The sequence below is a fragment of the Scyliorhinus canicula genome, chromosome 20 (genome assembly GCF_902713615.1).
Source record: "Scyliorhinus canicula chromosome 20, sScyCan1.1, whole genome shotgun sequence".
Lineage (NCBI taxonomy): Eukaryota > Metazoa > Chordata > Chondrichthyes > Carcharhiniformes > Scyliorhinidae > Scyliorhinus > Scyliorhinus canicula.
In genome coordinates, this window is record NC_052165.1 from 86,302,888 (window position 1) to 86,320,517 (window position 17,630).

The following is a 17,630-nucleotide window of genomic DNA, read 5'->3' on the forward strand; positions in this document are numbered from 1 at the left end:
ATGTTCATAATAGAACCTGAACTATGCAATTTGGCCCCTCGAGCCTGCTTCACAACTCATTACGATAATGGCTAATCTGTTTGTGTTTCTAATTCCACATTCCCCTGAAAACCTTCCGTTCTTGTTCGGCAAGGGAATCAATCTACCTCTGCCTTAAGATTATTCAATGGGGCAGCACAATAGCACAAGTGGATAGCACTGTGCCACCATGCTGCCTGAAACCAGGTTTTATCCCCTTTGCAGATCAAGTTCTGGTTCTGGAGCAGGGAAAATAGATGGAAAGGCAGAGAGATTTAGAGATGGAATTCTAGCGTTTAGGGCCATGGCAGCTGCAACACATGACCCTGAAGGAGCGATAAAAATCAGGATTCCTAGGAGACCAGAGTTGGAGGAAAGCAGAAAAAGATTAAAAATAGGGAGAGTTGAGGAAATGGAGGGATTTGAAAACAGGCAGAAGAGTAGGGCAGTGCCTGTTGTGGAGAATAAACAGTGCAAATTGGTCGAGCAGAAAATTTCTGCGCTGTAATTTTGATGTCAGACTTTCAAATGCAGAAAATCAATGGAATTTCAGCATTTTATCAAATAGGTTTAATTTACAACAATCCCGTCTCCCCTCTCTGGCAGTTCACCCTCACTACATACACATTAAATACAAAACTTACCGGGGGTAAGATTCATCGATTGTCAGCTCATACAAACTCTTCTTGGCTTCGGTATCATAAAGTCGGACCGTTCCAACACCACTGCCAAGCAATAACTGCAAAAGAAAAAGAGCATCTGAAAACACCGTTGTAGTTTCAATATTTAGTATCCTGAGAAAGATAACGCAAGCCTATTACAATAGCTAACAGACACTGTTAAAATAGTGGACAGAGGGAAAAATTAACAAACTGCAACAAATGAAAACAAAATCTGATATGAATTTTATAAAATAAAAAAGAGAATCTGACTTTCTAGGTCATCACTGGTGTTAATGGCATGGTAATTGTTAACATATACAGGGGGAGGGCATTGTTAATTATGTACAAATTATTAGTGACCATTATTATTGAGTACTTATAAAGAGGCGGCTGAGTTAGTGGGTATGAAACAAATGCGGCATTCTGTGAATAAACATATTAAGAAGAACAGCATTAGCGCTATTTTCATGGTTCACTAAATGGCTTGGGATTGAAATAAGATGGTAGCAGAGGATGGTTGATTGGAACTGAGGAATACTTTTTCAGACAGAAGAGTAAAATTAGTTACTTTTGTGAAAAAAGGCTGAAGGCAGTCAAGGTATAATAACCCACCACTGTTCGCCAAATCCAAACAGTAAGAACAGTGGAAAAATAGAGTGGAAATGTTATCACGAGTCATGGCTTTACTGAAGAGAAAATGAGGTTTGGCCTTGGTTTTGTCACTTCCTGATGAAAGCAAAATCCACAAAAGGTTTTCAAAGAACAAAGAACAGTACAGCACAGGAACAGGCCCTTCGGCCCACCAAGCCTGTACCGGTCATGATACCAACTTTGGCAAAAACCTTCAGCACTTCCTTGTGCCACATCCCTCTAAACCCACCCTATCCATGTATGTGTCGACATGCATTTTGAATGTCGCTAATGTATCTGCTTCCACAACATCACCTGGAAATGCGTTTCAGGCACTCACCTACCTCGATATAAAAGACCTGGCTCGCGCATCTCCTCGAAACTTTGCCTCACGGATCTTAAAAATATGCCCTCTAGTGACTGACCCTCTCCACCCTTGGAAAGAGTCCCTGTCCATCCACTCTATCTGCGCCCCTCATAATCTTGTGGACCTCGATCAGGTCACCCCTTAACCTGTAATGGAAACAGTCCAAGTCTATTCAGCCTCTCCATATAGCTAACACCTACACAACAGGTCACATAAGAACATAAGAACTAGGAGCAGGAGTAGGCCATCTGGCCCCTCGAGCCTGCTCCGCCATTCAATGAGATCATGGCTGATCTTTTGTGGACTCAGCTCCACTTTCCGGCCCGAACACCATAACCCTTAATCCCTTCATTCTTCAAAAACTACCTATCTTTACCTTAAAAACATGTAATGAAGGAGCCTCAACTTCTTCACTGGGCAAGGAATTCCATAGATTCACAACCCTTTGGGTGAAGAAGTTCCTCCTAAACTCAGTCCTAAATCTACTTCCCCTTATTTTGAGGCTATGTTCCCTAGTTCTGCTTTCACCCACCAGTGGAAACAACCTGCCTGCATCTATCCTATCTATTCCCTTCATAATTTTAAATGTTTCTATAAGATCCCCCCTCATACTTCTAAATTCCAACGAGTACAGTCCCAGTCTACTCAACCTCTCCTCATAATCCAACCCCTTCAGCTCTGGGATTAACCTAGTGAACCTCCTCTGCACACCCTCCAGTGCCAGTACGTCCTTTCTCAAGTAAGGAGACCAAAACTGAACACAATACTCCAGGTGTGGCCTCACTAACACCTTATACAATTGCAACATAACCTCCCTAGTCTTAAACTCCATCCCTCTAGCAATGGAGGACAAAATTCCATTTGCCTTCTTAATCACCTGTTGCACCTGGAAACCAACCTTCTGTGACTCATGCACTAGCACACCCAAGTCTCTCTGAACAGCGGCATGCTTTAATATTTTATCGTTTAAATAATAATCCTGTTTGCTGTTATTCCTACCAAAATGGATAACCTCACATTTGTCAACATTGTATTCCATCTGCCAGACCCTAGCCCATTCACTTAACCTATCCAAATCCCTCTGCAGACTTCCAGTATCCTCTGCACTTTTCGCTTTACCACTCATCTTAGTGTCATCTGCAAACTTGGACACATTGCCCTTGGTCCCCAACTGCAAATCATCTATGTAAATTGTGAACAATTGTGGGCCCAACACGGATCCCTGAGGGACACCACTAGCTACTGATTGCCAACCAGAGAAACACCCATTAATCCCCACTCTTTGCTTTCTATTAATTAACCAATCCTCTATCCATGCTACTACTTTACCCTTAATGCCATGCATCTTTATCTTATGCAGCAACCTTTTGTGTGGCACCTTGTCAAAGGCTTTCTGGAAATCCAGATATACCACATCCATCGGCTCCCCGTTATCTACTGCACTGGTAATGTCCTCAAAAAATTCCACTACATTAGTTAGGCATGACCTGCCCTTTATGAACCCATGCTGCGTCTGCCCAATGGGACAATTTCTATCCAGATGCCTCGCTATTTCTTCCTTGATGATAGATTCCAGCATCTTCCCTACTACCGAAGTTAAGCTCACTGGCCTATAATTTCCTGCTTTCTGCCTACCTCCTTTTTTAAACAGTGGTGTCACGTTTGCTAATTTCCAATCCACCGGGACCATCCCAGAGTCTAGTGAATTTCGGTAAATTATCACTAGTGCATCTGCAATTTCCCTAGCCATCTCTTTTAGCACTCTGGGATGCATTCCATCAGGGCCAGGAGACTTGTCTACCTTTAGCCCCATTAGCTTGCCCATCACTACCTCCTTAGTGATAACAATCCTCTCAAGGTCCTCACCTGTCATAGCCTCATTTCTATCAGTCGCTGGCATGTTATTTGTGTCTTCCACTGTGAAGACCGACCCAAAAAACCTGTTCAGTTCCTCAGCCATTTCCTCATTTCCCATTATTAAAACTCCCTTCTCATCCTCTAAAGGACCAATAAAGGACCTTAGCCACTCTTTTTTGTTTTATATATTTGTAAAAACTTTTACTGTCTGTTTTTATATTCTGAGCAAGTTTACTCTCATACTCTATCTTACTCTTCTTTATAGCTTTTTTAGTAGCTTTCTGTTGCCCCCTAAAGATTTCCCAGTCCTCTAATCTCCCAGCAATCTTTGCCACTTTATATGCTTTTTCCTTCAATTTGATACTCTCCCTTATTTCCTTAGATATCCACGGTCGATTTTCCCTCTTTCTACCGTCCTTCCTTTTTGTTGGTATAAACCTTGGCCGAGCACTGTGAAACATCGCTCGGAAGGTTCTGCACTGTTCCTCAACTGTTCCACCATAAAGTCTTAGCTCCCAGTCTACCTTAGCTAGTTCTTCTCTCATCCCCTTGTAATCTCCTTTGTTTAAACACAAAACACTGGTATTTGACTTTACTTTCTCACCCTCCATCTGTATTTTAAATTCCACCATATTGTGATCGCTCCTTCCGAGAGGATCCCCAACTATGAGATCATGAATCAATCCTGTCTCATTACACAGGACAAGATCTAGGACCACTTGTTCCCTCGTAGGTTCCATTACATACTGTTCTAGGAAACTATCGCGGATACATTCTATAAACTCCTCCTCAAGGTTGCCTTGACCGACCTGGTTAAACCAATCGACATGTAGATTAAAATCCCCCATGATAACTGCTGTACCATTTCTACGTGCATCAGTTATTTCTTTGTTTATTGCCTGCCCCACCATAACGTTACTATTTGGTGGCCGATAGACTACTCCTATCAGTGACTTTTTCGCCTTACTATTCCTGATTTCCACCCAAATGGATTCAACCTTATCCTCCATAGCACCGATGTCATCCCTTACTTTTGCCCGGATGTCATCCTTAAATAACAGAGCAACACCACCTCCCTTACCATCCACTCTGTCCTTCCGAATAGTTTGATACCCTGGGATATTTAACTCCCAGTCGTGACCATCCTTTAACCATGTTTCAGTAATGGCCACTAAATCATAGTCATTTACGATGATTTGTGCCATCAACTCATTTACTTTATTCCGAATACTACGAGCATTCAGGTAAAGTACACTTATGTTGGTTTTTTTACCTCTGTTTTGAATCTTAACACCTCCAGTTTTATTCCTTTTGTTATTACTGGGCCGATTCACTGAGCTCCCCTCAGTCACTGTGCCTTGTAGATTTTTACCTTGTACAGCCCTTTTAGATTTTTGACTATGTCTTCTCTGTCTTGCACTTTTCCCCTTACTTCCTTTTGCTTCTGTCCCTATTTTACTACCTTCCAACTTCCTGCATCGGTTCCCACCCCCCAGCCACATTAGTTTAAACCCTCCCCAACAGCTCTAGAAAACATCAGTTCCAGTCCTGCCTAGGTGCAGACCGTCCGGTTTGTACTTGTCCCACCTCCCCCAGAACCGGTCCCAATGCCCCAGGAATTTGAATCCCTCCCTCTTGCACATCCTGGTAAACCTCCTCTCCACCCTTTCCAAAACCTCCACATCCTTCTGGTAGTGTGGCGACCAGAATTGTGCACGATATTCCAAGTGAGGCCTTCAAGATTCTATGCAACTGTAGCATGACTTGCCAGTTTTTATACTCGATGCCTGGTCTAATGAAGGCAAGCATTCCGTTTGCGTTCTGGACTACCTTGTCCACTTGTGTTGCCAATTTCAAAGATCTGTGGAACTGCATGCCCGTGAAATGGATGGCCCCACAAATGAAAGTTTGGATATTCTTTTTTTTTTTTTATAAATGTTTTTATTCAGTTTTCATATTTTATATTGAACAAATTACAAATTGTTAGGAGAGAGAGACAAAACAAAAAAAAAAAAAAAAAACCAAACACGCAAAAATTAACATACATATTTACAGGTAAGCATCTTCGTAGTAGTAACTGCGCCCCCCCCCCCCCCCTCAACATGTTTATTTAGCTTGGTTTTGGGCCTTAGCTAGCCATCGAACCCCCGTAACGAACCTGTAGCCCCCCCCCCCTCCCGCTACCTTCCCCCGACTATTCTTCCTCTTGTACATTGGCCACAAACAGGTCCCGGAACAGTTGCATGAATGGCTCCCACGTTCTGTGGAAGCCGTCGTCCGACCCTCGGATGGCAAATTTGATTTTCTCCATTTGGAGAGATTCCGAGAGGTCGGACAGCCAGTCCGCAGCTCTGGGCGGTGCTGCTGACTGCCAGCCAAACAGGATTCTACGGCGGGCGATCAGGGAGGCAAAGGCAAGGGCGTCCGCCCTCCTCCCCAGGAATAGATCTGGCTGGTCTGAAACCCCGAAGACCGCCACTATCGGGCATGGCTCCACCCTCACCCCCACCACTTTGGACATAGCCTCGAAGAAGGCTGTCCAGTACTCCACAAGTCTGGGGCAAGACCAGAACATGTGGGCGTGGTTGGCCGGGCCTCTTTGGCACCGCTCACATCTGTCTTCCACCTCCGGGAAGAACCGACTCATACGGGTTCTTGTTAAGTGGGCTCTATGTACCACTTTTAGTTGCGTCAGGCTGAGCCTTGCGCACGTGGAGGTGGAGTTGACCCTATGCAGTGCTTCGCTCCAGAGTCCCCACCCTATCTCCATCCCCAGGTCGTCCTCCCACTTCCTCCTTGTTGCGTCCAGTACGGTGTCGTCCCTATCTACCAGTCGGTCATACATGTCACTACAGTTCCCTTTCTCTAGGATACTTGTGTCCAGTAGGTCTTCCAGTAGTGTCTGTCATGGCGGTTGTGGGTACGTCCTTGTCTCCTTTCGTAGGAAGTTTTTGAGCTGCAGGTACCGTAGCTCGTTCCCCCCAGCTAGCTGAAATTTCTCTGTCAGTTCGTCCAGTGTTGCGATCCTGTCGTCCGTGTATAGGTCCCTGACTGTCAGTGTCCCCCCGTCCTGCCTCCACCTTTTGAAGGTGGCGTCGGTCAGTGCTGGTTTGAACCTATGGTTGTTGCAGATGGGAGCCCTGTTCGACATTTTGGTCAGGCCAAGTTGCTGCCGCAGTTGGTTCCAGGATTGGAGGGTGGCTGTCACCACTGGGCTGCTGGAGTGTTTTTTGGGTGGGGATGGGAGTGCTGCCGTGGCGAGGGCCCGGAGGGAGGTTCCCATGCAGGAGGCCTCCTCCGCACGCACCCACTCAGCTTCTGGCTCCTGGATCCATCCCCTTACTCGCTCGGCTGTTGCTGCCCAGTGGTAGAATTGTAGATTCGGGAGGGCTAACCCTCCCCTGGTTTTTGTTTTTTGTAAGACCTTCTTTGGGATCCTAGCATTTTTACCCCCCCCATACGAACGCCATGATGAGTTTGTCCAGCGCTTTGAAAAAGGCCTTGGGGATGTAGATCGGAATGGATCTAAACAGGAAGAGGAACCTGGGCAGTACGTTCATTTTGATCGTCTGAACTCTCCCTGCGAGGGAGAGCGGGAGTGTGTTCCATCTTTGCAGGTCCTTTTTAACTTCCTCCGTCAGGCTGGTGAGGTTCCATTTGTGGATCCCTTTCCAGTCATGGGCTATTTGGATCCCCAGGTAGCGGAATTTATGTCGGGCTTGTTTGAACGGCAGCCCCTTTAGTGCTGCCCCCCCCCCTTGCGGGTGTAATGGGAAGATCTCACTTTTGCTCATGTTGAGTTTGTAGCCCGAGAAGGCTCCAAACTCTTTCAGGAGCGCGATGATTCCGTCCATGCTGCTTTGTGGGTCCGAGATAGGGAGCAGATCATCCGCATAGAGTGAGACTCTGTGCTCTCTACCTCCCCTTCGGATCCCCCTCCAATTTTTTGCTGCCCTGAGCGCGATTGCTAGCGGTTCAATTGCTAGTGCGAACAGCAGCGGGGACAGTGGGCATCCTTGTCTGGTGCCCCTGTGCAGCTGGAAGTATTGGGAGTTGGTATTGTTGGTCTGTACACTCGCCATGGGAGCGTTGTACAGGAGCTTTACCCAAGCGGTGAACCCTGTTCCAAGCCCGAACCGCTCCAGTACCTCTATGAGGTATTTCCACTCGACTCTGTCGAAGGCCTTTTCTGCGTCCAGGGAGACGATCACCTCTTGTGTTCTCTCCCCGGAGGGGGTCATTATCACGTTCAGCAGGCGCCTGATGTTCGCGGTCAGCTGTCTACCTTTGACAAAGCCCGTCTGGTCCTCTGTGACCACCTCAGGTACACAGTCTTCTAGCCTTTTGGCTAGGATTTTGGCCAGTATTTTGGCGTCTGCATTCAGCAGAGATATGGGTCTGTATGACCCACATTCCGTTGGGTCTTTGTCTTTCTTAGGTATCAGCGAGATTGAGGCCTGTGCTAACGTGGGTGGCAACGTGCCCCTAGCTAGCGAGTCTGTGAACATCTCCCGCAGGTGCGGGGCCAGCGCTGTCGCAAATTTTTTGTAGAAGTCCGCCGGGAATCCGTCCGGTCCCGGCGCCTTCCCCGCCTGCATGGAGCTGATGCTCTCCATGATCTCTCCCAGTGCTAGTGGTGCTTCCAGATCCCGTTTTCTGCCCTCTCCCACAACTGGTATGTTCAGTCCGTCAAGAAACCGGTTCATCCCAGCCTTCCCCGTTGGGGGCTCTGAGGTGTACAGCTCTTGGTAGAAGGCCTTGAAGGTTTTGTTAATCCTCTCTGGTTCTGTTTCCAACGTGCCTCTGGTATCTCTGATTTGCGCAATTTCTCTGCTGGCTGCCTGCTTTCTCAGCTGGTGGGCCAACAGGCGGCTGGCTTTGTCTCCGTGTTCGTATAGGGCCCCACGTGCCTGGCGGAGTTGGTGTACTGCTTTCCTGGTGGAGAGCAGGTCAAAGTTCCTTTGTAGTTCTTTTCTCTCCGCCAGGAGTTCTACAGTCGGGGCCTCGGAGTATTTATGGTCTACCTCCAGTATGGAGTCGACCAGCTTCTGCCTAGCCACCCTTTCCTCCCTATCTCTTCGCGCTTTGTAGGCTATGATTTCCCCTCTTAGTACGGCCTTAAGCGCTTCCCAGAACGTGGAGGGTGAGACCTCCCCGTTTTGGTTGATCTCAGTGTACTCCGCTATGGCCTGCGCTATCCTTTCGCTGAAGGCCTTGTCAGCTAGTAAGGCACCATCCAGCCTCCATTTGGGGCGCTGGGCCCTTCCCGTCTCTAGCCGCACATCCATGTAGTGTGGAGCGTGGTCTGATATCACAATTGCGGAGTATTCCACCTTGTCTATCTCTGGAAGCACCGTTTTCCCCACCACAAAGAAGTCAATTCTGGTGTACACGTTGTGTACTGGGGAGAAGAAAGAGAATTCTTTCTCCCCCGGGTGGGCGAATCTCCAGGGGTCTACTGCTCCCATCTGCTCCATATAGTGGCTGAGTTCCCTTGCCATGTTTGAGGTTTTCCCCGTTCTGGGGTTTGATCTGTCCGTCGTTGGGTCCTGTACACAGTTGAAATCCCCCCCCATGATTAGTCGGTGCGTCGCTATGTCCGGGATTTCTGCCATGGTCTTTTGGATGAAGCTCGTGTCGTCCCAGTTGGGCGCGTACACGTTAACTAGAACTACCGGCGCCCCATCCAGGGCCCCGCTGACCATGACATACCGTCCCCCTGGGTCCGTAACCGTCTTTGTCGCCCTAAACATTGTCCTCTTGCCAATCAGGATCGCCACCCCCCTGGCCCTTGCCCCATAACAGGAATGATAGGTTTGTCCCACCCAGCCCTTTCTTACCCGCAGTTGGTCCTGCTCCCTCAAGTGCGTCTCTTGGAGGAAGACTATGTCGGCCCTCATGTTTCTAAGGTGGGTGAGGACTCTAGATCTCTTCACTGGGCCGTTAAGTCCCCTTACGTTCCAGGTGACTATTCTGGTGGGGGGCTTCTGCCCCCTTGCTCCTGTGGGGTTAACCATATTTGTCCGGTGGACGCGCCCCTGCCCTCTGGGGTTTCCCTTTGTTAGGGGGCCGTCCAGGATGTCCACTATCACTGCTCTCCCCATGCGGTCGGGTCCCTGCGCTCCGGGGTTCCCCCTTGTCCCGGGGACACCCGCCATGGCCGTCCACTGTGTGTCCGCCACGCGGGTAGTCCCCTGCACTCCGGGGGGCCCCTTCACCCACAGACCGTACTGGGTGGGTGCTTGCAGCAGTTCCCTGTTTCGAGCCCTTGTCTGTGGCACTTTGTGGCCCTATTCCCTTACTGGCCTCTTTTGTTCCTTCGTCCCTGCATTTCCCCTCCCTGGTCTCTCGCCCCCCGAGTGCCCCCCCCCCCCCCCCCGCTCTATCCCTTTCGGGGATACCCCTGTATACCCCTCCATTGCCCCTCTCTCCCCCATTCCTGTCCCCATTTGCTCTCCCACCTTTGATGGGTGATCCCCCCCCTCCCCTGCCTGGCGCCTTCCCCCCTGTTGGGGGTGCGCTGCGGCCCTGCTCTGTTGCGCGCCCCCTTCGCTAGCTTTCCTGCTAGCACGGTGGCTCCCCTCTCGGAGGTTGCTGTCCCGCTTCCCCTCTCCCCTCTCCAGTACTCCCGTTCCCTCGTGCCGGGGCCTGGCCTCCCACCTGGAGCGGGCCCTTGGGCATTGGGTTGTTTTCCGTTCTGGGTGTTCCTGCCAGGGAGGAGGGGGCTGGCTTTGCCTCGCCCCTCCCCACCCCCCCGTCGGCATGACGTATCTCCTTGCCATGGGCCCCTCGTCCCTACTTCCCATGGCGTTTTTCCAGCCCGTGCTCCTCGACGAATCTATTCGCCTCGGCAGGGGCTGTAAAGAAATATTCCTTGTGTTGGTATGTGACCCAGAGTTTTGCTGGGTACAGCATACCAAAACGTACTTTGTTCTTATAGAGAGCTGCTTTCGCTCTGTTGAACTCCGCCCGTCTCTTAGCTATGTCCGCTCCAAAATCCTCGTAGATTCGGATGGCGTGCCCGTCCCAATTGCAGGCTCTATTCTCCTTGGCCCAGCGCAGGATTGTCTCCCTATCCCGGTACCGGTGCAGTCTGGCTATAACTGCTCTCGGTTTTTTCCCCTTCCTTGGGCTTCGGGCGCAGTGACCGATGAGCTCTGTCCATTTCCGGTGGGGTGGGAAAAGTTTCCCGCCCCACTAAGGAGCCCAGCATCGCAGCCACGAATGTTGTGGGATTTCTACCCTCTATCCCCTCTGGCAGGCCCACTATCTTAATATTTTGCCTTCTCGAGCTGATCTCCTGGTCGTCTACCCTGCCCTTCAGGCTCCCCTGTGTTGCACTCAGTTTCACCATTCCCCTCTCCAGGGATATGACCCGGTCGCTCGCGTCAGTCGCTGCCTTCTCCAGCTCTTTAATGGTTGCCCCCTGAGCTTCCAGTATCTTCCCTTGGGCTTCCAGTATCTTCCCTTGGGCATCCACTTTCTTCTCCAATCTGGTCAGAACCTGCTGCACCCCTGACATGGCCCTGGTCACTGCTGCCTGTGCTGCAGCCTCTGCGTCTGCTTTTAACTCTGCCTTGATTGCCTGCAGCTGCTCCCTCACCACCTCGGCAAAGGCTTCCTTCCAATTCACGCCCCCCTCTAACCCCAGGGGAGAGGTTGCCCGCCCGTCCAGCTCTTCTAGATGCGGCGAAACATCCTTCCCGCCGCTTCGCGTGTTGACTCGTTCGCCCGAGCTGGCTTGCCCTTTGCCCCGTCTACTTCCGGTGCCCCCTTTCTCTTGGCTCCCTTCTGGCACTTTTTTCTCCCCCTTCCCCTTCATCTTTTCTTCTCTCCTTGTTCTTCTTTTCCCCCTTTTCCGCACCCTATTTTTATTTTATTTATTATTATATATCTATATATGTATATATATATATCTATATATGTGTATATATATATATATATATATATATATATATATTTTTTTTATAAATTTATTTCCCCTACCCCTTTTCTCTTTACCAGTTTTCTTTTGGGAAGAACAGAAATACAAGTCTCTTTTTTCTTTTGTCTTCTCTCCCCACTCAACCAGGAGAGAGAGAGAGAGAGAGTCCCTTTGTCTCTTTGTCCTTGCCACGTGGTGGTCACTGCAGTTGGGGGGGGGGGGGGGAGGGGCGAGTGGCCCGGTGGTCGCTGCGGTTTGGGGGGGGGGGGTGTCCCCGCTGCTGGCTGGGGGGGGGGGTGTCCCCGCTGCTGGCTGGGGGGGGGGGGGGGTGTCCCCGCTGCTGGCTGGGGGGGGTGGGGGGTGTCCCCGCTGCTGGCTGGGGGGGGGGGGTGGGGGTTGTCCCCCGCTGCTGGCTGGGGGGGGGGGGGGGTGGTGTCCCCGCTGCTGGCTGGGGGGGGGGGGTGGTGTCCCCGCTGCTGGCTGGGGGGGGGGGGGGTGTCCCCGCTGCTGGCTGGGGGGGGGGGGGTGTCCCCGCTGCTGGCTGGGGGGGAGGGGGTCCCCGCTGCTGGTTGGGAGGGGGGGGGGGGGAAGAGAGAAGAGGGGCCGCCGCCGCCGCACCGCTCCTGGCCCGCGTGGGGGGGGGGGGGAAGAGAAGAGGGGCCGCCGCACCGCTCCTGGCCCGCGTAGGGGGGGGGGGGGGAGGGAGAGGGGATGGACCTGCTGCTGTTGGACCCCCCTGTCGCTGCCTCTCCTCTGCTGTCGCTGTCGCCGCTCCGCTGCCGCTCCGGCTCCTCCGCTCCGGCTCCTCCGCTGCCGCTCCGGCTCCTCTCCGGCTCCTCCGCTCCCGCTCCGGCTCCTCCGCTCCGGCTCCTCCGCTCCCGCTCCGGCTCCTCCGCTGCCGCTCCGGCTCCTCTGCCGGCGCTCCTCCTCCGCCGTCCGGCCTGTCGGGGGGGGGGTTTGTTCTTCTTGTCTGCCGCTTGCGGGAGCCCCTCTCCCTGCGACCTCCTCGCTCGCCGCCCGGAAGTCAAGGACCAAGTTTGGATATTCTATTAGGTTTCATGAATGAAAGGGCTTAGAGACTCCAAAGTGTATGATGATGTTCACCTGATCGATAACGTTTATGTTGAATTTGGCTACGATGAGCACAAGACCCTTCACTGCAGGTGAGATTCATCAGACTTCCTCGGCGCTTTTATCAAAACAAAGTTTATTATAAGAATGGGAAAATGCTGGAAATCTCAGCAAGTCTGGCAGCATCTGTAGGGAGAGAAAAGAGCTAACGTTGCGAGTCCGATGACTCTTTGTCAAAGCTGAGCGTTTCGAGTCATCGGACTCGAAACGTTAGCTCTTTTCTCTCCCTACAGATGCTGCCAGACTTGCTGAGATTTTCCAGCATTTTCCCTTTTGTTTCAGTTTCCAGCATCCACAGTAACTTGCTTTTATGTATTATAAGAATGTAGTTAACATATATAAAACATCAAGAATATATTAATTACAGACATAAAGAAAGCACAACAGCTACAGTAATCTATGTATATAACCCTTAATGTTAGCTGTTCCAATTTAATAACAAAATCCCATAAACCAAAAACCCCTTTCAAGGGCATGGTCCAGCACACTGTAATCTCAGTTCAATGGGACAGGTAATTTCCCGAGATTCTGATCCACCAGATTCAAAACACCTTCCGGAAAGCAAATCTTTAGTTACCAAGGCAATTTGCCACACCCAATGTGCTTTCAATTCCCTGGAACAGCTTTAAAATGAAAACAGGGAAACACTGCTTCTCTTCTGCAGTCCAAAGCAACAAACTGAAACCCTCTCTCACCTGACAGCCACAACCCAGCTCCACCCACAAATGACATCACTGAAGTCATGCTAGAAGTCATGTTTTCCTAAAGGGACACTCACATGATGATAAGATGATCTATTAAACGACCATGAGGCATGGTCAAACTGAGAAATTTCATAAAACGGATGATGTCATGTAGGAATATATCCTGGATTTCAATAGACTACACAAACATAGCAGAAATTTAATTTGGAAACTCCTTGTTCAGTGCTCACTTTTAAATTGTTAAATTGTGTGAAAATGTCACACATGAAAAGCTCCTGGCCCCAACTGAAATTAGTTTTATTTCCAAAAGGGACACACTTTTGGATCAAATGTTTGATGCTCCACAAAGATTCCTGAAAAGCAGTCATTTCCAGCAGACTTCATGGCACAAATGGGATATTTGGCAACATCATAAAAGATGGAGAATTCAATTCTCGCAGCATTGAGACCGTTCAGATATATAGTGTAGTTTTCAGTTCAACAGAAGAACAGACAACAGAAATAAGGATTTTTGCCGATCTAGCAGGATTGGAACAATAATAGACAAATGAAGCCCAGGACTGCCCAGAGAAGTGTTAACAGGTGTTTCAGATGGGACTCAAAATATGCTTGTGATAAATTGTCCAAAGACAAACAACAGGGTTTGCAAGTGTGAAACGATATGGAAAGATTTAAAATTCAGAAATGATGATGATATTGATCTTATTGGTCTGAAATAATTATAACAATCACAAGAATCTCAGTCCTGTATTTTTTTTTGATTTATAAATTTAGAGTACCCAATTCATTTTTCCAATTAAGGTGCAACTTAGCGTGGCCAATCCACCTACCTTGCACATCTTTGGGTTGTGGGGGGTGAAACACGGGGAGAATGTGCAAACTCCACATGGATAGTGACCCAGAGCCGGCATCGAACCTGGGACCTTGGCGCCGTGGCAATGCTAGCCACTGCGCTGCCCCTCTCAGTCCTGTATGGTCACATATTCACATTGTGCCGTGTTGGGTCGAGGTTGTACAATGTGGAATGGATTGGGGATGTCATTTATATTAACTCAGCAATCAGGACCGAAGGAAGGTGCAGGAATACAAAAGTCCTACTTGTTTCCAGTTCAGGGATGATAACACATTAGGGTCACTGAAAAGAGTGGTGATTCTGCACAGTAGCTGGAGCAAGCCTCTTTATTAGCACAGATGTGGTATCAAGTGAGATGCCCTGACTGCAGAGCAAGCCTTCCAGGGACAAGCACAGATAAAACTGGACATGGAACCTGATAAAACAACTGTCTTTGGAAAACCAGTAATTATGCAATCAGGACATAATTGCACACCTTTAACAAAACCTAAATCTCTAATCAGAATGTTGAAGAAGTGCCAATGGCATGAGGTGATAAAGGACTGAGAGAAAAATTATCAAATTGTTTTAAGGTTACTCAACAATTTGTTCATCCCTCTTGACAGATTAAAAATCCTAATGAAGGACATAGGGGTATGGCCCTCTGCTGGTTGGAGTCATACCTGGCACAAAGGAAGATTGTTGTGCCGGATGGAGAGCTCCAGGATATTACTGCAGTTCCCGAGGACTTCCGGTTGCAGTGATGCGGAGCTAAGCCGCACGTTCGGTAGCTCCCGCTATTTTTGGTCTTTTGGGCTCTTTTAAGGGCCCGTAGCGGTGCTGGCTGGACTTTTCTCTGTGGAACACATCCACTACGCTCATCTACCGGTGGATGGACTGGACCAGGAGCGGAGCGGAGTGGTCAAAAAATCGGCTTTGGAGCAGAGAAAGGTGCGAGGCAGGAAAAACAAGACGGCGGCGGGAGGGGAACTGGCAACGTGGCAGCAGTGGGCGCAGGAGCAGCAGGAGCTGCTTAAGAGAGCTGAAGGCTGAGATCCTGGAACCATTTAAGGCCTCGCTGGACAAGCTCATGGCGACTCAGATGACTCAGGGTGCAGAGATCCGAGAGCTACAGCAAAAGGCCTCGGACAGCGAGGACGAACTCCTAGGCCTGGCAGTGAAGGTGGAGTCGCACGAGGCGCTCCACAAGAAATGGCTAGTGAGGTAAAGCGTTTGATAAGGTTCCCCACGGTCGGCTATTGCAGAAAATACGGAGGCTGGGGATTGAGGGTGATTTAGAGATGTGGATCAGAAATTGGCTAGTTGAAAGAAGACAGAGAGTGGTAGTTGATGGGAAATGTTCAGAATGGAGTTCAGTTACGAGTGGCGTACCACAAGGATCTGTTCTGGGGCCGTTGCTGTTTGTCATTTTTATAAATGACCTAGAGGAGGGCGCAGAAGGATGGGTGAGTAAATTTGCAGACGACACTAAAGTCGGTGGAGTTGTAGACAGTGCGGAAGGATGTTGCAGGTTACAGAGGGACATAGATAAGCTGCAGAGCTGGGCTGAGAGGTGGCAAATGGAGTTTAATGTGGAGAAGTGTGAGGTGATTCACTTTGGAAAGAATAACAGGAATGCGGAATATTGGCTAATGGTAAAATTCTTGGTAGTGTGGATGAGCAGAGGGATCTCGGTGTCCATGTACATAGATCCCTGAAAGTTGCCACCCAGGTTGATAGGGTTGTGAAGAAGGCCTATGGTGTGTTGGCCTTTATTGGTAGAGGGATTGAGTTCCGGAGCCATGAGGTCATGATGCAGCTGTACCAAACTCTGGTACGGCCGCATTTGGAGTATTGCGTACAGTTCTGGTCGCCTCATTATAGGAAGGACGTGGAAGCTTTGGAACGGGTGCAGAGGAGATTTACCAGGATGTTGCCTGGTATGGAGGGAAAATCTTATGAGGAAAGGCTGATGGACTTGAGGTTGTTTTCGTTAGAGAGAAGAAGGTTAAGAGGTGACTTAATAGAGGCATACAAAATGATCAGAGGGTTAGATAGGGTGGACAGCGAGAGCCTTCTACCGCGGATGGAGGTGGCTAGCACGAGGGGACATAGCCTTAAATTGAGGGGTAATAGATATAGGACAGAGGTCAGAGGTGGGTTTTTTACGCAAAGAGTGGTGAGGCCGTGGAATGCCCTACCTGCAACAGTAGTGAACTCGCCAACATTGAGGGCATTTAAAAATTTATTGGATAAGCATATGGATGATAAGGGCATAGTGTAGGTTAGATGGCCTTTAGTTTTTTTTTCCATGTCGGTGCAACATCGAGGGCCGAAGGGCCTGTACTGCGCTGTATCGTTCTATGTTCTATGTTCTATGATGGAGGAGATGGAGAACCGCTGCCGTCGGAATTACCTGTGGATCCTGGGCCTCCCGGAGGGGCTGGAAGGTTCGGACTTGGGGGCCTACGTGGCCGTGATTCTGAACTCGTTAATGGGCGCGAGGTCGTTCCAGGGGCCCTTGGAGCTGGAGGGTGCCCATCGAGTGCTGTTGAGGAAGCCCAGGCCGAACGAGCCGCCTAGGGCGGCGCTGGTCCGTTTTCACCGCTTCGTTGACCGGGAGTGTGTGCTGAGATGGGCGAAGGAGAGGAGCAGCAAGTGGGAGAATGCAGAGATAAGGATTTATCAGGATTGGAGTGCGGAGGTGGCGAAGAGAAGGGCTGGTTTTAATCGGACGAAGGCAGTGCTTCACAGGAAGGGGGTGAAGTTTGGCCTGTTACAGCCGGCTCGCCTCTGGGTCACTTACAAAGATCGCCAGCTTTACTTCGATTCCCCGGAGGAGGCCTGGGCCTTTGTCCAGGCAGAGAAGTTGGACTCGAACTGAGGACTGGGGGGCTGGGGACTGATGTACATAGTCTGGAGGCTTTGTCCTCCTTGGTATCATTTCGTTTTTCTGGTTGTGTTTGATGATGTCTTTTTGCCTTTCTGCTTTTTCGCTTTTTGGGGCTGTTATTTGTTTGTTTGGGTGCTTTCTTGTTTTTTCACTGGTGGAGGGCTGGGGAGCTGTTCTCGGTCCCACTGGGTCACGCGCCTTTCTTTTTCCCGCGTGTACGGTCGGGGAGGGGCGGGGTCTGAGATGGAAGTGCGGACTTTCTTCCCGCGCTGGAGCAGCAGTGGGCGGGACCGGCACTGGGTGTGTGTGTGTGTGTGTGTGTGTGTGTGTGGGTGGGGGGGGGGGGGGGGGGGGGGGGGAGGAGTGGTGGTTGTGTTACACCGGGGGTGGGGGTCATTGGGGTGGTGGGAGCAGCCGGGGTCAGCAGGAGCCGGCTGACTTACGAAGTACGATGGAAGGGATTACATAGCTGGGGGGGAAGGGGGGGGGGGGGGGGGGGGCGTCGCTTGTAGGGAGGGGGGGGGTTATCAGGTTGCTGCTGCAAGGGCTGAAGGGAAACTGCTGGTGATGGGGGGGGGGGGGGTTGGGGGGGGGGGTCTGCCATCATGGGGA

At 50.2% G+C, this 17,630-nt stretch overlaps 1 protein-coding gene across 1 annotated transcript in view; it reads right to left on the reverse strand.

Moving 5' to 3' along the window:
• Positions 1 to 17,630, reverse strand: part of wdr91 (WD repeat domain 91) — a gene marked incomplete at its 5' end in the record, with an annotated part of 78,430 nt that overhangs the window by 37,680 nt on the left and 23,120 nt on the right. Inside the window, 1 exon segment of the mRNA XM_038780323.1 lies at positions 663 to 757. Within this exon segment, the coding sequence (XP_038636251.1) occupies positions 663 to 757 (95 nt within the window).